Source organism: Prorops nasuta, unplaced genomic scaffold, assembly GCF_024137725.1.
Source record: "Prorops nasuta isolate Cenicafe-Biocafe unplaced genomic scaffold, Cenicafe_Pnas_1.2 PNAS00014, whole genome shotgun sequence".
Classification (NCBI taxonomy): domain Eukaryota; kingdom Metazoa; phylum Arthropoda; class Insecta; order Hymenoptera; family Bethylidae; genus Prorops; species Prorops nasuta.
This window is the reverse complement of record NW_027116811.1, coordinates 5,705,817-5,725,190: the sequence shown is the minus strand read 5'-3', so window position 1 is coordinate 5,725,190 and position 19,374 is coordinate 5,705,817. Positions and strand designations below refer to the sequence as shown.

Genomic DNA, 19,374 nt, shown 5'->3' with positions numbered 1-19,374 from the left:
TAGCCTAAAAGGGATATAATTACAATCTTTGCTCATCTTTTTTAGTTTTCTCCGCGCTATCATCGGCACTTAAATGCGTCTCTCCTGTCTTTTGCTCCTCTTTCGTTTTGTTCCACTCTCTTAAACCCTCTGGCAAGCTGGTATCTTCTTCAAACGATCCAGTACCCTCTACGAACTCCTCGTAAGTCGATTTCTCCGGGAACGGTCTTGGCCCGAGAAGATCGATCATGTCATCCCTGCTTAGAATTTCCTGCTTCAACAATCTCTCCGCAACCTAAAAATACAATAATATTAGTAAAATATCAAACAATGTTTTTTTATATGTAGCTCTAATGTGCCTTTACCTTTTCTACATCTGCTTTGTGCTCTATAAGAAGCTCGTGAGTTCTCTTATAAGCGCCATTGATCATTTCCCTTACTTCCTGATCTATTAATTGTGCAGTATGTTCGGAGTAGGGTTTATCTATTACCATATCGCCAGGACTGGGCATTTGGAAGCTTACATTTCCCACCTTCTCGTTCATACCAAATTGCACTACCTGCATGTAAGCACTTTGCGTTACCTAGAAAAGTAAATGTATATTTTTTAGATTGATTGTAATCACAATTTCATAGGGTATCTGAGGATTATAAACCTTTTGCAAATCGTCTTGAGCCCCAGTAGTTATTCTGCCAAAGAAAATTTCTTCGGAGACTCTACCACCGAGAGTCATGCACATTCTGTCCATTAATTGTTCTTTCGTGTAAAGATACTGTTCACGCGGCAAATACTGAGCATAACCTAGACCTTTTCCACGTGGTATTATGGATACTTTGAGAACTGGATCGGCGTATCTCAGGTACCATCCAGCTACTGCATGACCAGCTTCGTGATAAGCTACTGTTTTTTTCTCCTCTGGCTGCAGCACATTGGTCTTTTTTTCCATTCCTGCTATTACCCTTTCTATTGCCTGCTCAAAATGTTTCAATTCAATGTTATTACTCAAATCTCTCGCTGCTATTAAAGCTGCCTCATTGCAAACGTTTGCAATGTCAGCTCCTGTAAAACATAAATATTAACATGATTCGATCCATGAGATTAATATTATAATTAAGAATCACCTGTGAATCCTGGAGTGAGCGAAGCCATCTTTCTTGATAGCTCTGCTTTGTCCAGGGTGGATCTTAAAGGACCTAAATGAACTTTAAAAATCGATGCCCGACCCTTAATGTCTGGAGCAGGCACAAAAATTTGTCGATCGAATCTTCCTGGTCTAAGAAGAGCTTTATCAAGGATATCTACCCTATTTGTAGCTGCTAATACAACTACATTTGTTGTAGTATTGAAACCTGAGAAATGAAATAAAATTAAATAGTTAAAACTTAATTTCTATCATTCGTACATTGTTCTTCTATCATTCATACCATCCATTTCTACTAAAAGTTGATTTAGAGTATTTTCTTGTTCCGAGTGTCCACCAAAATTACGTCCTCCTCTCTTTCTTCCAACAGCATCAATTTCATCAATGAACAATATACAAGGGGCATGTTTGCGTGCCAGTGTGAACATATCACGAACCCTGGAAGGACCGACACCAACGAACATCTCCAAAAACTCCGAACCAGAGACAGTGATAAAAGGAACATCAGCTTCCCCTGCTGTTGCCTTAGCCAATAACGTTTTACCGGTACCAGGTGGACCTAGTTAAGAAAATTGAAATTTAGTAAGAATCTGGCGTTTCCCCGCTTCGTTACTGATCTTAAATTTTTTCATATACCTGTAAGCATTGCACCCTTTGGAATTTTTGCACCTAAATTCATATATTGTTGAGGATTTTTGAGAAAATTAACAAATTCCATGATTTCAATCTTTGCTTCCTCACAGCCAGCTACATCTCTAAATAATTATATGGAAATATGAGTGTGATTGATAAGAATTTCAAGAAACTAAAAATATAATTAAAGAACTTACTTGAACCGTACATCAATATCACTAGAATTGATAAGCTTAGCTGTGGACTCTGTCATCCCTCCAAATAGTCCCTTCTTCTTACCCTTTCCAGACATCATTTCAGATGTTCGTTTCATTCCAAATAATAATATAGCAACCATTAGAAGGGTAGGCAAATAAGTAAGTATATGATCCAGTTCTGCTTCTGTTTTATACAATACTGGAATGTGAGCTTGTGGCTCTATGTTTAGCTCAAGCTGAGCAATTTCCAAATTTCTTTCAAAAGTATCAGTTCCTCCAATGTTGAACCAAAGTGTATCCTAAGAGATAAATTAAGGATAAAATACAACATTTTTTGATAGCCTATTCTTCTTAATCAAAATTTTTTTAAACTATTCTCACTCCATTATCCATTGCAGCCCCTGGCAAAAGACGTACACGAACCCACTTTTTATTTACAACTTCTAATTTCTCTACAACACCTCTATTCAAATAAGTATAAACAAATTCTTTCCATGTAATTTCTTTTGCATTCATGTTCTTTCCTAGTATGTATATAAAAAGACCAGTTGCAGCTATCACTCCTCCTATCCAATACTTTTTATCATCGTCTTCACTGAATGGTTTACTGGTACCAAACATGTTAAATGAGAAATTTGTATTGGATCCAGAAGAGGATGAGGATTTACTCTGCTTAGGTGGGTCTTTTAAAGGTTCTGAAGCTGGTTTTGATTTTGGAGGCTTTGCTTCTTTAGCTGGGCCTGGTGCTTCTTTTGACTTCGCTTTGGTTCCACCTAAATTTCATATTACATTAATTTCTCAACAACTTTACTATAAAAGAAAAAGTCAAACTAAAATTGTTGAACCTCTTTCGAAAAACTTCTCAAATCCTTTAGGTGGTTTCTGACACAGTAATTTCCACTGTTGCTGCAGCTGCTCAACAGCTGATAATCCATACCCATTTTTAAAAATTGATAAATGTCTTCTCACCTGAACAGTTCCAAAAAATTCCAAATAAAAATAAAATCAGTTTCATAAGAAGATGTTAGAGAGAAATTATTCACACAAATTGTTACAATTTCATAATGTAAATTTACAGGTTATGCTAGGTTAATTTCATACCTTAGAAACATTAAAATGCCCCTTCTGAAAGGATTTAAAAATCAACTTATCGAATTTATTAGCTGTCGACAATAACTGATGGGCCATAATTTCCAACTAATTATATCTTTTGAAAACTGATGAAAGAATTGCATTAGTCGTAACACCATTCACTACCGGCCTCATCTATTTTGTGAAATTCGTTCAGAAATGTTCTGCCATTTTCTAATTTCTAACCTAAGCGAGGGAATTCTGCAGAGCCAGGTTTCTGAACATAACCTAAAAACTCAATCTCGAGGTCGAGGACAGCAAGCAAGCAAAGCAAACTGCAAAATTCAACTAAATCGAATTAAGCTGTATTGTCACCGTGATAGACTTTTCCATTGTTATGCGAGTTTTATATCTTTAACAGGAGTTATAAGATTAATTTTGGCTCTCAACAATCAACAATAAACTATAAATAATGGTAAATTTTTTATTTAATTAGAATAGAAAGAAAAAGGATTTTAATCATTTTCGATCGAAAGATACAAAATTATTCACTCTTGAAATTTCTTTTCTCTCTGATTAGCCCTTAATTATTTATTTTTTATAAATACCACTTCATTCATGTTAATCGTCTAAATGGTTTATATTACTCTATTTCATTTATGAGAGGTTAAGTAAAAAATGCAGTGTCATTTAGTGTATGAATAGATCCTATTTTTGATTAAATTAGAGGTAATAATTTAATTATTCAATTAATTTTATTGTTAACATTTTGTTATTTTTGTTTACAGGCTCGTAGATATGATACACGTACAACTATATTTTCACCAGAAGGAAGACTTTACCAAGTTGAGTATGCTATGGAAGCTATAAGTCATGCAGGCACCTGCCTGGGTATTCTAGCTAATGATGGAATTCTTTTGGCTGCTGAAAGAAGAAATACAAACAAATTATTGGATGAAGTTTTTTTTTCTGAGAAAATATATAAACTTAATGAAGATATAGTTTGCTCTGTAGCTGGCATAACATCAGATGCAAATGTTTTAACTAACGAGCTTAGATTGATAGCTCAAAGATACCTACTCCAATATGGAGAAGCCATTCCTGTAGAACAACTGGTTTCTTGGCTATGCGATGTAAAACAAGCCTATACCCAATTTGGTGGCAAAAGACCATTTGGTGTTTCTATACTTTACATGGGCTGGGATCGTCATTATGGCTACCAACTCTATCAATCTGATCCAAGTGGAAATTACGGAGGTTGGAAGGCAACCTGCATTGGTAATAATTCAGCTGCAGCAGTCTCCTCGCTGAAGCAAGAATATAAAGAGGGAGAGACTACTTTGAAAGATGCCATGGCTCTTGCTATAAAAGTACTCTCCAAAACATTGGACATGAACAAGCTATCGGCCGATAAAGGTTTCAATTTTTCCATATATATATATTAAAGTAAGCTTTGAAAAAGTCTACCAATTATTATTTTTCAGTTGAAATGGCTACCTTGACACATGTAAATGGCAAAACTGTTACGAGAATCTTACCAGCTAGTGAAGTAGAGGCCCTGATAGCTGAGCATGATAAACAAGAGGCCCTGGTTGAACAGGCAAAAAAGGAAAAACAAAAACTTTAAATTTAATATAGTTTTTTAATCTTTTCTATTTCTTTCACTAGCAATTATTCAAATATAAAATTCAGAAAATGATTTAAACTTAATATATAATCAATTTTCTATTTCTTTTCCTTTAATGTATTAATTAAGTAATTTATAATATCACAGATTCCTTTTGCAGTTTTTTCAGCTGGGTACACAGTTAATTTTGGGCAATGAATGAATAATGTTTTTGTTGGATTGATAGACAAAGATTGATAGTAGATATACTCGCACAAATATCTGCCTGCATTTGTAGATGTGCTAACTGTACAAGAACCTTCCTTCAAATTATTCAAATGCTCGCAAAGCTGACTTATATTTATACTTGACTCTATGGCTTTTGATTTGATAGTTATTTCATCTGGACATCTGTTATATATGTCTTCCCTTGAATAACCACAATTATGTGCCTTTTGCTCTATTACTAAACTTTTTGCATTATCACTTACACCAACATGAATAACAATCTAGAACAAATTTAGAATTATTTATAATGAAATTGAAAAAGAAATTATCTTCTTACATTAGGCTTAAACTTCTCCCATAATTCTGGAACTTTTGTTGCTACATATTCATACGCTACAGGAATTTCTTTAACAATCAAATTAATGTCTTCTCCATCGACTAGGTTATCAAAAAGTTCTTTTAACTTTTTGACAGACTGCCAGCTTGCATTAACAGCATCCTCACCAAATGGACCAAATCCTGTGACCAAAACTGTATATTTGCTATTCTCTTGCATAATTTTTTATACTCCCTTATGACAGAATTCTATAAGTAGAGGTATAATTATTATTGATAGTAGGTTTTTTTTCACTGCACTACCAACCTAATGCAATTAATTGATACAAATAAGCAAATATTTTTTCATTCTAGCTCACTGCATTAGTGTAATAAAAAAAAAAACAGACTTAATAATCATACTGATAACTTATCAGTAAGTACCGGAAGTTCAATAATCCGCCGAATCCATCTAGCATCATATGATAGGTCTGTTCTCGTTGGCCTACACTTTTAACATTTTCTACACTTTCCGTATTTCTTTCTTTGTCCATTGGTCCATTGTATAAATTGATACCCTAAAAAGTGCACAAAGTGTAAAAAGTGTAGGCAACGAGAACAGACCTGATATTCGCGAATCGCGTCCAACACCAACATCAAGGTCCGTCGCCCTCTGGTGTGGATTTTGAGTACTCACCGGTAACTGCTAAGTGCTAATCACGTTAACTGCGTTAAACACAGTGAGGTGCTGTATTACTATAGCCGGTATTCATAGTCGTTACCGTCGTTACTTATATTTAAGACCGACTTAAGCATAGGTTATCTTTTTCTATTACTGTTAGGTGAAAAAAGACAATCGATACTTTAAGTCAGACTTAAATATAAGTAACGACTATGAATGCCGGCCTATGTATCATATGTAATATATACTCACTCTGTGGCCCGAATTTATAAAAATATAAACGAAACTTAAGCTCAGCACGGTCTTAGTTAAGATCAATTGTCTCTCTTTAACCTTCAATACAGTGCTAAGTTCGGTCTTCGTCTTAAGTAATTTCTAAGCAGAAATTCGAGCTTAGTTTGGTTTATAAATTCGAGCCTGTGTTTAACATGATTAGCAGTTACCGGTGAGTACTCAAAATCCACACCAGAGGGCGACGGAGCTTGATGATGGACGCGAATTGCATGTCGCCAATCACAAATTCACAACATTTACATGAAGATAATATGCAATATACTTAATTACTTGATCGCATCGCAGTTTAACTTGCAAAATAGAATTTAATTCTATTAAAATACAAAAAACTTGAATAAAAATAGGATTAGTTTTAAAATTAATTGTTTCTGGTTACAAATAAATGTCTCATCTTTTTTGCATATAGATAATAATTTAAAACTATAATTAAATTACAAAATATTACAAACGTTCTACCTTCCCATGATAAAATATAATGATATGTACCAAAGTAAGTACATACCAAGCAGAAAACGGAAGCGATACCTGCTACAACATGCTACTCTTCTCCCGAGATGGCGCTACTTGTCCCATTCAGAAATCTTGGATTCGTTAACATCAAAGAGTTTTTGACAAAAATAATCACTCTAGGTAATTATACTTTTTTTTAAAGCGTTTAATCAATTACAATCATTTTGTCGTCAATTATTTTGCCATGTAAATAGTAAAAGTAGTAAAAAATAATTATAATAAGATAATGAGAAATAATATGTAAAATTAAAAATGGCGGGAAATGGGTGTTACATTGTGATTGGTTGCCGGGAAAAGTCTCGTTGCTGGTGGCGCCAAAAATTGGCGCAGTTGCCCCTAGGAGTCGTCGCAGGTCGGGGCCGACGAGGAGGCGCGTCGCCATCTTGAAAAAGGTCCAAGTGTGGTAATGTCTGTATGTGGTAATAAGTGGGGGACAGTAGCAGTTAATGTGGTGCATCTCTTCGAGAAAATCTGTCACAAATGGGTAAATATCGTTTGGATTGAGATGAGAGATGGGCAACAGCGTCAGTGGAAAGGGCGAAAAGCGGAAAGCGGAAAAACCGAAAGGAAAAAGTGCATGAAGGTGGTGGCCGAGAAGCCGATCTGTCGACGAGGGTGCCTCGCGGTTTTGTGAACTGTGCGTGTGAGTGTCAAGCCCAGTTTTAGAGTGAGTGAGAGATAGAGAGAGAGAGAGAGAGAAAGAAAGAGGGAGTGAGTGAGTGAGTGAGTGAGTGAGAGAGAGAGAGAAAGCATGTGTGTGTGAGAGGGATAAAGAGATAGAGAGAGAGAAAGTATCGAGAGAATTTTTCATGCCTCTCCGGACAGAATCGATGTGAGTATTTGGTTAGTTTTGTACCTCATCGGCTTGATGAGGTTCGGATTTACCGTACCAATGGCCGACGAGGCGCTAAAAAACTGTTAAACCTCCGAAGGAACGACAAGTTCCAGGAGGTACGCGAAACTTTTCCACAATAGTTGGCTTCCTAGACGAGTCTTGAGTACCTAGGTAGTCTATAATCTCTATAAGAATTGAGAAACCATCGACTACGGAGAAAAGTCGAGACCCAGGTCGACGATTATCCTGTCATGGCCGCCTCAGTACTAGAATATTATGGTCGATCTTAAAGAAAAGAGTAACTCTAAGCCAACGATTATTGTGCTATTGCTGATGGAAAACTGTCGAGTTCGGGAAAAATCTCTCCAGGTTGCCGATTTGCCTGGTCGTGGTCGTCATAGTTTTCAAAGCGTTCGAAAAACGGAGTCTCCTGGGCCTTTATCCTGGGTGAGAAACTCAGAAACACCGCTTGAAGTGAATAGAAGGGCAGTGTGAAACTTGTCAGGATGCACTAGGTGTGATCAGGAATGCTCCACTGGACGGGAGGCCCGTGAGGTTAACGCCAGGTTACCGTTTATCTGTTTCCGAATACGAAACCCGAGCTTTTTTAAAACCGGGAGAATTCGGGCCTCGTTGAAAATGGTTAGAGGAGTGTCTTGGGGATTTCTCGATTAATCAGAGGGGAAAATTCCGACGTCGCTTTCTAGGTTAGTGAGGAAAGTCAAAGGCAAACAGGAAAGTCCGCTCAAACCTGACGAATGATCACTTCAGGTACGAAATTGCCTTGTCCTCGATAAGAAAATTCGAAATTTCCCAGTAAAGAGCTGTAGGAAACCTGACGGGAATAAACTCCAACAGTGAATCATTTTCTTGTGAGAAAAAGACAGTTTTTGTTCGTAAAACTTAGAGTGAAATTTTTGGTGTTGTTGCCTGAAAATAAGAAAGGGGGAGGTGGAAATAAAATTGTAGAAGAGCGTAGAGACAATTTTTTCTCGTATGGAGAATTTTGCACTACAAGTGAAATTTCTTTTCACGCGAGTGTCGATTCTGGGATTTTTTGGTTGCGTGGGAGCTTGCGTCTGTGTTTTGCCTTGTGCGAGAGTGTAGAAGGCGGTAAGTAGCCGAAAAATCAAGTGGTAAGGGAGGGGGGGGGGAGCCTGGGACGCCACTCTGCTTTTATAATCGTCTTTCTTGCACGCCATTATCTCTCTCACTTTCTCTCGCGCCTCCCTCCCCCCTCTTACACTATGTAATATTTCACTCGTTGCCTCTCACTTCTCCTTCGCCTATTTTCTAACTGTCAAAACTTTTTTTTGAATTTTTTAACAGAATTTTCAATTTATTTGTTTTAAAATCGCAGATCCTATTAATTAAATAACTCCAATGTCTATTTATTGAGAATTTTATTGAAAGTATAATCTTCTTTGAGATTTAAGAGCTTGCTTCACTCTGTGATTTTTTTTTATAACGGTTTGTTAAGAACTCTCTTGTATACCACTGTAGCAGCCAGTGCAATTTGTGAGGTCTATCGCACGATTAAATCTTCTGCCAATTACTGCTCAACCTCCCACATAGTTGAAATTACTTTGATGTACCTGACGACTTTTGGTATTTCGTGGTTATCCAACATTTCGCATTTCGCCCCTCGGTATTTGCCATTTTCAACGGTGATTTCCGATGCTTTCGCAAAACGCCCACTTCCCCGTTGTAGAAATCACTCCAGCGCTTCAATAATTGCCAGCATTTGTACAGCGATGAATCAGTTTAAGACGACTATAGTGAATCCCTTAAATTTTTAATTCTTTCAGATCTGCATTAGATGTAACGATGATATCAAAATTGTCTGAGCAGATTTTAATTATATTCAAATTAATTTATGACAGGTTTAATTTTTTTAATATTAGTCTATACATTCACCAAGGTGTAATGTAAGATTACAGATCCATTCGACACTCGTAGCATTTTTTTACGATTTTTTAAATAAACGTCCTCTGAGATGGACGTCAATTCTGAAAGGGTTAAAGAGCAATCTTGAATAAAAGTCTCAAATACAATTTGTAAAAGAAAAATTTAAATCTAACAGAATCTTATCACTGGCAATTATCGACGTTTCACCAGTGATTTCTTGTATTAGATATTCATCGATAAGGCAGATTTTGAAATGGAAATACGAGCGTTTTAGATTTTATATTTATGTTGCCTAGTTTTTTCCAAGTGTTACTGACCTCCCCTACTTAGGCGATACTGCAGTAATAAAATCGAATCTTATTGGCTGTCTTCGATCGCTCCCCGCTTGTGTGCGCTAAACAATCAATATTTACCGTCCGCTGAACAATTCATAGCACACCGGCGAAAAATCAATATTAGCCCCATTCAACCGATGCTCCTCGTTGTTTTAAGCCCGCCATTTTCCGTATCAATTCGTCTCACTCACGGGCAACCCCGGCGTTTGCCATTCTCAAGAGAATTGCTCAAGTACGCAATAGTAGGCAGGTGGAGAGGCTCAAAAAAGGCCTGACGAATTTTTTTGGTCAAGCGCGTCGTTGAACAATTGAGTTTACGACGACCTTAAAGAGAAGCCGTTACGTTTCGTATGTTTGGAGATTCCAGACTCGTCCATCGTGCGCACCGAATTTCAATCGGACCTAATTACTTTGTTGCTGGGTGTAAAGCGTGCTGAGGCGGGCCGTTCGCCGTTTCCCCGAAAATTCCAATAACACAGTTTTCTTTCTTCGCTCGCGCAAAGACTGTGTGTAAACAAGCACAGCTCTATCTTATTCATTTAGTTCGCGGAAATCTCGTTAGTCCCAACGGGGTTCTTCGATAATCCCCGATCCGTTTTTGCATCTCCGAACAAATCAGCCTTATTGTACTGTTCTTCGCGTGTACAAATAGCCAATTCGGAAAATTGTCCAATTTCCAATGATTAGTAAATACATTAACCGTTCTTTGTTTGCGAAATGGATTTCATGTGGACAGTTTGATATTATATATTTTCTTGCGTCCTTCGCAATTTAGCTTTGGGATTTCGGTATCGATCGGGCGCAGCGGAAGTGTCAAAGGTTAATAGGGGGGAGGGGGGGGGGCTGGTGTGACACCTGTGGGTTTGAGAAATAGAAGGACGTAAATTCGGGGGTAACGGAAGGGTGGGGGAAGGTTAAAACGAGAGACAAAAGACAGTTTGCACGCTCTGAAATCTGGGGTAGTTGCCGTCACGCAAAATTAGGTCCTAGACCTAGACTGTCCTTATGAACTGGGTCACCGGCGTGCGCGCAGTTGGGTCAACTCGCTGTGGGCGGGGCGGGGGAGGGGGAGGGATGAAACAACCCTAGCATACGAAAAGATTTTATTTAATTTCCTCTAATAACTCGTCGTATCCGTGTCGAAAATTTGTTCTCGCTTTTCTACCTTCCACCACATTTCTCGCTTAATTCGTCATTTATAGTTCATGACGTCCCCGTCGATCCACCCCCACTCCTTTCGACCTCTCTCTCTCTCTCTTCTCGGAAAACTGGCACTATTCTGAAAATATATCCGTTGAAAAATGGACTTTTTGTTTCATCGTGGTTTCAGGGATTTTCGATCCGGGCGGGCCACACAGCACGGTTAAGATTATTACATAAAGCCTCCGAATCCAAGAATAAATGTTTCCGGGCTGACAAAAATGGCGGGGGGAGGAGGTGGAGGGTGGAGGGGGGGGGGAAATTAGCACGTTTTTTGTGGCAGCCAAACGGAATGCAGATTTAGGGTAGCAATATACAATAATATCGGGAGCTATCCCCACGTTTCTGGCTAGAGAGCGTCCATCAGTCAACAAACACAGCTTAATTCCAAATTACGTGACTCAAAGTGTTTCTAAATTTAACGCATCGCGAATGCAATCTTATCGTGCCCGCTTCTCAAGGAGTTCACGTTTCTCGCTCCTCCTTCGAGCTTCCCTCGTGCGATTCGTGGATTAACATCGCTTCTTCCTGCTTTCTTTCCCCGTCGGCTCGCGCTTACTCAATATTTTCCTTACTCTGGCAAGCGCTACAGATTACTCATAACCTCAATTCGCGCGCGAGGCCCAAAATTTTCCTTCTGGAATACAAACCTAATTAATTGGTTCCATCCAATTTTTTTCTTGCTTTCTTTTCCCGTCGGCTCGCGCCTACTCAATTTTTTCTTTACTTGCAGGCGTTTCAAATTAATCATAACCTTCTTTCGCGCGAGTTTCATAATTTTCCTTCTGGAATATAAACCTAAAGTATTGGTTCCATCAAATTTTCCTGCTTTCTTTTCCCGTCGGCTCGCGCTTGCTCAATATTTTCTTTACTCGCAAGCGTTTCAAATTACTCATAACCTTTTTTTGCACGAGTCTCAATATTTTCCTTCTCGAGTACAAACCTAAATAATTGTTTCACCCAAATACGGTAAAAAACATCAATTTTCACGATGCTAACTAATTTTTTCCAAGAAGCAAAAAACCAAAGAACCAAATCAAGCGATTAGTCATAGCAATGAAAAGAGGAACAAACTCTTAAAGTACAATGGAAGATTAAATATAGCTAATTGTAATGGTAAAACCAAAGATTGAATTCGATGATTCCTAATCGCTTGATTGGATCGGGCAAATTAAATTCAATTAATGCTAATCGCCCGATTAAATTTATAGAACAAATTCGACAAGTTCTTATGCGATGGCGAGAACGGCAAAATTAAGGCTATCGCTGTGCTAATTAACATTTCTCGGGACGGCCAGCTGATTGCAATTAATGGGAGCAGGAACTCGGTTGTCAAGAACGCGCGTTAAAATAAATTTTCGCACCCCGGACGCGTTTCTCGAGTTAACCTACAAATTGCAGTTTTCCCAGCGGACATTTTAAATGAAAAATTGGCGAAAAAATATTGTACCGTTTATCGCTTCGCGATGCAACGTGATTCGAGGCAGCCACGTCGTTGGTTCTGGCAGTTGTTTCGACACGTTTTAACGATTAATCGTGCGGTTTTTATTTTTCGTCGGTTGCTGAACATTTGCAACGCGTTAGAGAGATCGTTGCACGCGGAAGTGCGTGGAGAAGTTACGCCATCGCGTTTAGCGCTGACGCAAGCTAGTTTTCACGGATGGTCGGTAAGTGGTAGGAAGGTGCACACGCACGCACCGACACACGCACACGGCTGAGAATTGGCAGGCAGGAGCCAGGAATACGCGTAGCGTGGAAGTGGCGCGCGGCGTGGTTCGTTGGGATGAACCAAAAGGATTCGATGCGACGCCTCGGTCGCGATACAAAAGCGCTGCGCCTGCGCCAGCTTCACCTGGTCGATTCCGTCCGATTCAAAGGGAAACAGGTGCACGCAATTGTCCCATTATTTTCTGCCCACCTGTTGTAGAGCCGCCCGCCGCGACTCGGCGAGCTTCGCGCTACTGACGCTACGATTAATCGCTCGGCGATTGCCGACTGCAGCGCCACTCGCGCCAAGTATGCCAAGCTCCGCTGGAATTTTTCCCCGAAAAACGCTCTCCTCCACTGATATTAACGAGAATCGACTCTTTTGGGGGTAGTCGAACGTAAATACCTTCCAGTTCTTTTATTTAGCATTTTTTATTTTTCTGATGAACTTCTTTTGTGTAAATTTTGCACAAAAATTGTGTTATTTCTTTATGCAAATGTTATTATAAGCAGAAAACTCGTTTTTTTTTTAGGATTAAATTGATTTCTATTTGTTGTAACCAGTTAAATTTTTGTTTATACATTTTTTATTTTTATAGTATTTCATTATATATTTGAATAGAAATTTTACTTGATAGTTTTTGCAAAAAGAAAGATTGGAAAATGTATTTTTTTCACTTTTTGTCTACATAAAATAAATGTATTCTGAATTGTCGAGGTATGGGGTAGTTTTCTAGTTTCTTTTTGAAGGTTAGTTTTTTATTCTTTTTTAAATTTCGTTGATCTTCTCCCAGTATTACGCAAATTTGTCAAGAAACCTTAATTTTTGCCTAAATTGGTCAAAGCTTGTGACGAATCGTTATAAATTTTGCAATTCTAACCTCAAAATCGTAATCATCGATAACGAAAACGATTGAATCTCCTAGGATTTTCAGCAATCGTTTGCCACAGAAATGTGTCCTTGAAAGGATTAGTAGGTTATATGCTGTTCTAGATATGGAAAAAATAGGTTGATTTCGCTATTTATTTCAGCAGAACCACGAAAGATGAAGTTTTCAGTACAAGTTCTTTATCGTGAAACTAATAAACTATAAAAGAGATTTTTTTCAAATCGATAAATGTTAAAATGGCTGCTGCACGGCATTTCTCCATTGACGCCCTTCTATTGCAGTGGCTTAGGAACGGAAAGGTTACTCACGCGACTTTAAAGTTAGGATAATAGACAAAGTTCCCTCCATTAATTATAACAAAATCTATAGAAAGCACGTAAGATTTTTTTATAAAAAAAATTTTGCAATAATTACACATTTCTTAAGAAATATAATAAAATATTTTCAAAAATTTATTTCTAACAAAAGAACTATATAATAAATGAAAATTTCTATGAATTATAGCATAAAAAAATAATGTTCATCGTACAATTAAAATTTGAAGTTGATCGGCTATTTTTTTTTTATTAATTCGATTTACTCGAAAAAAATCTAAAAAAAATTTCTTTTAAATATCAGTGACTGTACCATATTAAAAAAAGCAATAATAGAATTCTAAATAAAATTGGATGGTATGTAACAATTTTAATCTTCATAAAATTTTTCTGTATTATTTTTTTGATATTACGCAGCATTTTTTAAGCAGAAAAAAATCGATTTTTTCAAAATTCTAAGATGACCTAACCATTTCAACGGATGTTGCCCTCGACATAATTACAGTGATTCCACAGGAAATTGTCTCTTTCTTTGGGGTTAAGCTCTCTTTTCTCAACTACGTAACGGTAAAACGTGATAATAGCTTTAAAAAAGAAAGAAAAGAAAAAAATACCCGAAGGATGTATCGGCTTTACGCGGGAATATAGACAAAGTCGGAAGTGTACCGATCCTCTCGCTTTATGCCTTGTGATTCTGTAAAGGGGTGCATGCTCCAGAAGAGACTCGTGTCGTAAAACTGCACTAACTTGTCTGCACCGTGTAGCTCCTGGAAAGACCTCGTAAAATACCGCTTTATCGCAAAAATTCTCCCGGTATTGTAATCATAGGATCCTGTGTATCATCCAGATTTTTTCGGTATTTTCGTGATGAACAATTTCATTTATAAAGGGATCGATTGTGCATATTTAATTTTTTGCAATTTATAGTCGTTACTTATATTTGCCTTGACTTATCAAAATTAATATTTAATTATATCGCAAGAATCCTCCCGGTATTGTAATCACAAGATCCAGTGAATCCTTAAGATTTTTTCGGTATTTTCGTGATAAACAATTTCATTGGTAAAGGGATCGATTGGGCATATTTCATTTTTTGCAATTTGCCTTGACTTATCGAAATTAATATTTAATTATATTGCACAAGAATTCTCCCGGTATTGTAATCAAAGGATTCAGTGAATCCTGCAGATTTTTGTGGTATTTTCTTATTGCAAATGTTAAAAAATACAAGGATCGATCGGTACATATTTAATTTTTTGCAATATGCCTCGGCTTATCAAAATTAATATTCAGTTATATCGCAAAAACACTCCCAGTATTATAATTAAAATATCCAACGAATCCTCCAGATTTTGGTGTTTTTTTTTTATCGAAAATGTTCAATAGTACAAGGATTGATCGGTACATATTTAATTTTTTACAATTAACATTGGTCGTTGCTTGTATTTGTCTCGACTTATCAAAATTAATATTCAATTATACCGCAAAAATTCTCCCTGTATTATAATTAAAGTATGCAGTGAATCATTCAGATTTTTTCAAGATGTTCATATTAAAAATTTTCAATAATACAAGGATCGATCGGTACATATTTAATTTTTTGCAATTTACACTGGTCGTTGCTTGTATTTGTCTCGACTTATCAAAGTTAACAACGTTCAATAGTTGGCAATCGATATCACGTTGCTCGCACGACATGCTACGGTTGTATGAAACAACTGGCGTGCTTGTTGCAACTTGTTAGAATAATACTAATTGAGTCAACAAATACGAAAACCGAGTGATCCGTAGCACATTTGCATCTGTCGCCTTGGAATTTTCCGCGAGTGAGCGATTCTCGATGCATTTTCAATCAAGAATTGTTTGTTTCTCGACCAACGTCGAAAGACAAAAGGGATTATGATTGGTGAACGTTAAAGATGGATCTTTCAATTTGCGAGAGATTCAACGAGCAGCTTGATTCTTTGGTCGAGCGCGTGACTCATTTTTTATTTTAACACAAACTCAACATTTCGAGTCTCTTGTTTGACAAACGGTTTTGTAAAGTGATACTTGCGGGGTGAAAATTGTTATTCATTGTTGAATTTTGTGTAGAAAGAGAGAATAACGTATAAGTAGCTTTATTTAATAAAAAATATCGGTTAATTGATTTAAAATTAGTTATGGAGCGAAAATTGAAATTTTTTGTTGAATTTTGTGTAGAGAATAATGCAAAAATAATTTTTTTAATAAATATAACGGTTAATTGATCTAAAACTACTTATTGAGTAAAAATTGATATTGTTTGTTGAATTTTGTGTAGGGAATAACGTAAAAGTAACTTTATTTAATAAAAAATACCGATTGATTGATTTAAAACTACTTACATAACAAAAATTGATATTCTTTGATGAATTTTGTGTAGAGAATAGCGCAAAAATAATTTTATTCTATAAAAAATATCAGTCGATTAATCTAAAGAAAGAACTCAATGTAGAGAGAACTATTAAAACAAGCACTTTTTGACATAAAACAAATTATTTTCCCTCGCTTTTTTCAAATAAATTATTAAAAAAACTATGAATAAAAATATAAAACCATAAATAATCACCATTGCCATTTGTTACGGATGCATAAAAAACATTTGTTTATCAATATTAGTATAAAAATTATTTTGTTATCTTAAATTAAAATTTGTGTAGTTACAATATGAATATATATATTTTTATCAGTTTCAACCGACACGCTAACTTGCCTAGTCTTAAAACGGCCGAGCTACTTTAAATTTATCGATCGATTCTCACTGCGCCGGCAATTTCATCCAAGTTATCGTTACGTTTCCTTCAATCATGTGAGAAGGGGTTGCAAAGGGTGTAAGAGTGTGAGAGGGGAGGGACTTAATCAAGCATTGACGTACGACTAGGTTACAAAGAATCGTTATTACACTTGTCATCAAGGACTTGGCAAATTCTTAATCGTTTCGTTCGCAGTATAGTCTGGTCGTATCAAGAAATGCAGGAAAAACCATTAGAATTGATTTTTTTATCAATTTTGGGACTTTGGTTGGGCTAGAGAGGTTCGATAATTGAAAATTTGTTGTGTGATTTTCATTGTTATACTTTTCACCAAGGACTTGGCAAATTCCGAATCGTTTTGTTCGCCGTATATCCTGGTCTTATCAAGAAATGGAAAAGAAACTTTTAGAATTGAAATTTGTACCAATTTTGCAACTTTGGTTGAGCTAGAGAGGTTCGATAATTGAAAATTTGTTGTTTGATATTCGTGGAAAACAATCTCAATAGGAGGAACGACTTTCGCCAACCTTGTTTCTCCACCAACCACACACATATACACGTAGAAGCAGAACGAAGACACGTGGAACGGTTTTTTTATATTAATACACACACATGTATGTATGTGTAAATATACATAGACACTGGTGACCGGTGTGTATTTCTCGTCAGGGCCACCGACACGCCAGTCTTTCCTCTTTGCACCTTGGACGTTTCTCCCTTTCTGTCATTTGCGCAGATTTCTAGTTCCGCTTGATTAGATAGAAACCTTAGGTAGAGTTGAACCGAGAGTGTCACAGCAATATAGCCAGTTTGCTTTTGATACCTCGAAGAAGGTGGTACGTTCAACTCTAATTTATAAATAGATCACGCATTTTCCTTATCGCGGAGAATCATCCAGAATTTTCAGCTCGAAAAACGACTTGCTCGTCGTCGACGAGTGCATCTGTAAAATTCTGGAGAGGCTCGTGGGAACGAGGATCGAGTCGATGCGTTACGTTCCATTGGTTCTATGATTCATGCTCGCCTGCCGGAGCTCTGAAATCGCTGTGACCTAACGCAAGGTCCCGGAATTTCTGGTTGCCAACGAGCAATAACGTTGCTCCAGAAATTCCTGTGAAAATTTCAATTCCGGCGATTAAGGCTGCCCCGGAGGACCTCTAGAATTGCATTGGAACTCGCTTGAAGCCCTTGATTGGAGGAGGGTCCAAAAGAGTCAATGATTCGTTGGTGAAATTAGTGGAGAGTAGCTGGAAGGGATCGCGTGATTCCAGCCTCTCAATCGGCACGATTGATCGGTGATCGTTGGATCCTGGAACGGTCCAGAATCAAGCGCAAACACAGAGGCATCTTGGCATTCCGGATAATTGAAAGTACAGTCCAGTGCGCATGCGAGTTAATAAAGCGCGTTCCACTGATCAACCGGCGTACCAATTGTCCTCTGTTATCACGCATATCAGAGCGCTCGGCCTTCGCGAGCGGTTGCTCCGTATATATATATATATATATAAAGGAGAAACTGTGGCAGCGACCGAGACTCGGATGGTAAAACAGTGGGCGTTGTAGATCCACTTAAGGTCGTGGTTTCCCGCCAAAAAGCGAACAGTCCCGAGAAGAATCACCCGTTCTCTTATATTTTATCACGGAGAAGACCGTGCAGTGAAACGATGATCAAGAAGCAAGAAAAATGGTGTCGTTCGATGGCCTCTCGAGGAATCAGCGGATCGTTGGAGCGTTATAAACTGATATCGATCCTTTTTGTTGCAGGAGTAGGAGGAGAGGGTGCAACATCACAGCGCTGGAGGGTCTGAGGCAGTGAAACTGGCTGGCCTACAATGTCCGCTATCATGCGGAGCACCCTGCAAACCGTTCCAGAGTCTGTGCCGGCCGACCACGTCACGAACTCCAAAGTGAGTCCTCTCGTTCCTACAGTCGAATTAACGCTAAACGCTCCAATTCGTCTATCTTTGTGTGCTCTCTATCACTATTTACTTTACCGACCGAGCACCACCACCAGTCTCCATCTACACCAGAATTCACTTAATAATGTAGTCACGTAAGAATATCCACCACTACGCAAAGCCATCTCTTAGATGTTAATCGATACATTGTAAAAAGAAGGATAGAGTCTGTGTTTCCAGTGTCGATGTGTGATAACACTCCACTTGGAAATTATTCTTTATCCTTCTTTCGTAAGTAAAACTTTGTCTGCGGATCTATTATAAGAAAAGCGAGCGAGTCAAGCTTTGTCGATTGATTTTTGTAAAATAGATTAGTGGCTCTCGATATGAAAAATGCGAGAACGCGGAGGTTTCTCTGCGTAATCCTTTTATCTCGCATGCCACTGATCAAAGGGTGACGAGAAATGCAACGTTGCAAATACGCTCGTGGCATTTCCATCCCCCACGATATCGGCAAAAAACCGAAGGCTGAGAAATACTCGAGCGCCATCTTCGGTCTTCTCCGTTTGGCCACTCGTATTTCCTCTTCGGTGAACGCCGATTATCGTCCATAAAATTTTAGAGGACCCCCGGTCGATTTAGCTTGCTCGCCGTTCGATTTCAATATTTTTAAGCCAAGTAATTCTTCCATTCGCGCGGCCACGCTCTTTTTTTTATACTTTTTTCAAATCATTCCAAGGCCACGCTTCTTGCTCAAACGCGTATACGAGTTCCGTTGACATTGGACAACGCGCCGGACTCTCAATTGGATACTGGAAAGATGAGACTGGTGATTGTGCTAGGTTATGGGGACCAT

At 37.8% G+C, this 19,374-nt stretch overlaps 4 protein-coding genes across 11 annotated transcripts in view; 2 read left to right on the top strand and 2 right to left on the bottom strand.

Moving 5' to 3' along the window:
* Nucleotides 1–19: 19 nt before the first annotated feature.
* Nucleotides 20–3,272, bottom strand: Afg3l2 (AFG3 like matrix AAA peptidase subunit 2). The gene is made up of 10 exons (XM_066735134.1): nt 3,053–3,272; nt 2,797–2,920; nt 2,333–2,724; nt 1,952–2,250; nt 1,758–1,876; nt 1,405–1,680; nt 1,102–1,329; nt 636–1,039; nt 345–563; nt 20–274 (listed from the first exon to the last, which is right to left on the bottom strand). The coding sequence occupies exons 1-10, from the start codon at nt 3,137–3,139 to the stop codon at nt 20–22; spliced, it is 2,403 nt and encodes an 800-aa protein (XP_066591231.1). The 5' UTR covers nt 3,140–3,272.
* A 64-nt stretch (nt 3,273–3,336) lies between these two features.
* On the top strand, nt 3,337–4,732 carry Prosalpha3 (proteasome alpha3 subunit). The gene is made up of 3 exons (XM_066735136.1): nt 3,337–3,497; nt 3,811–4,438; nt 4,507–4,732. The coding sequence occupies exons 1-3, from the start codon at nt 3,495–3,497 to the stop codon at nt 4,647–4,649; spliced, it is 774 nt and encodes a 257-aa protein (XP_066591233.1). The 5' UTR covers nt 3,337–3,494; the 3' UTR covers nt 4,650–4,732.
* Nucleotides 4,733–4,747: 15 nt separating this feature from the next.
* On the bottom strand, nt 4,748–6,489 carry LOC136778360 (pyroglutamyl-peptidase 1). 3 transcript variants are annotated; one of them, XM_066735139.1, is made up of 3 exons: nt 5,796–6,489; nt 5,194–5,441; nt 4,748–5,137 (listed from the first exon to the last, which is right to left on the bottom strand). In XM_066735139.1, exons 2-3 carry the CDS (start codon nt 5,410–5,412, stop codon nt 4,748–4,750), a joined length of 609 nt encoding a protein of 202 aa, XP_066591236.1. In that variant the 5' UTR covers nt 5,413–5,441; nt 5,796–6,489. The 3 variants fall into 3 exon arrangements, with proteins under 3 accessions (XP_066591236.1, XP_066591234.1, XP_066591235.1); XM_066735137.1 differs by lacking the exon at nt 5,796–6,489 and adding an exon at nt 5,500–5,787; XM_066735138.1 differs by lacking the exon at nt 5,796–6,489 and adding an exon at nt 5,616–5,787.
* Nucleotides 6,490–7,004: 515 nt separating this feature from the next.
* LOC136778494 (serine/threonine-protein kinase MARK2-like) overlaps nt 7,005–19,374 on the top strand; it is a 74,791-nt gene continuing 62,421 nt past the window's right edge. The window contains exons 1-2 of one of the 6 annotated variants that reach the window (XM_066735387.1): nt 7,005–7,141; nt 18,385–18,527. In XM_066735387.1, the coding sequence (XP_066591484.1) occupies nt 18,453–18,527 (75 nt within the window). In that variant the 5' untranslated portion in view covers nt 7,005–7,141; nt 18,385–18,452. Of the gene's footprint in view, nt 7,301–7,470; nt 7,490–7,559; nt 8,606–18,384; nt 18,528–19,374 lie in introns of those variants that run through there. The other 5 variants (XM_066735386.1, XM_066735385.1, XM_066735389.1 and 2 more) reach the window with 5 other exon arrangements.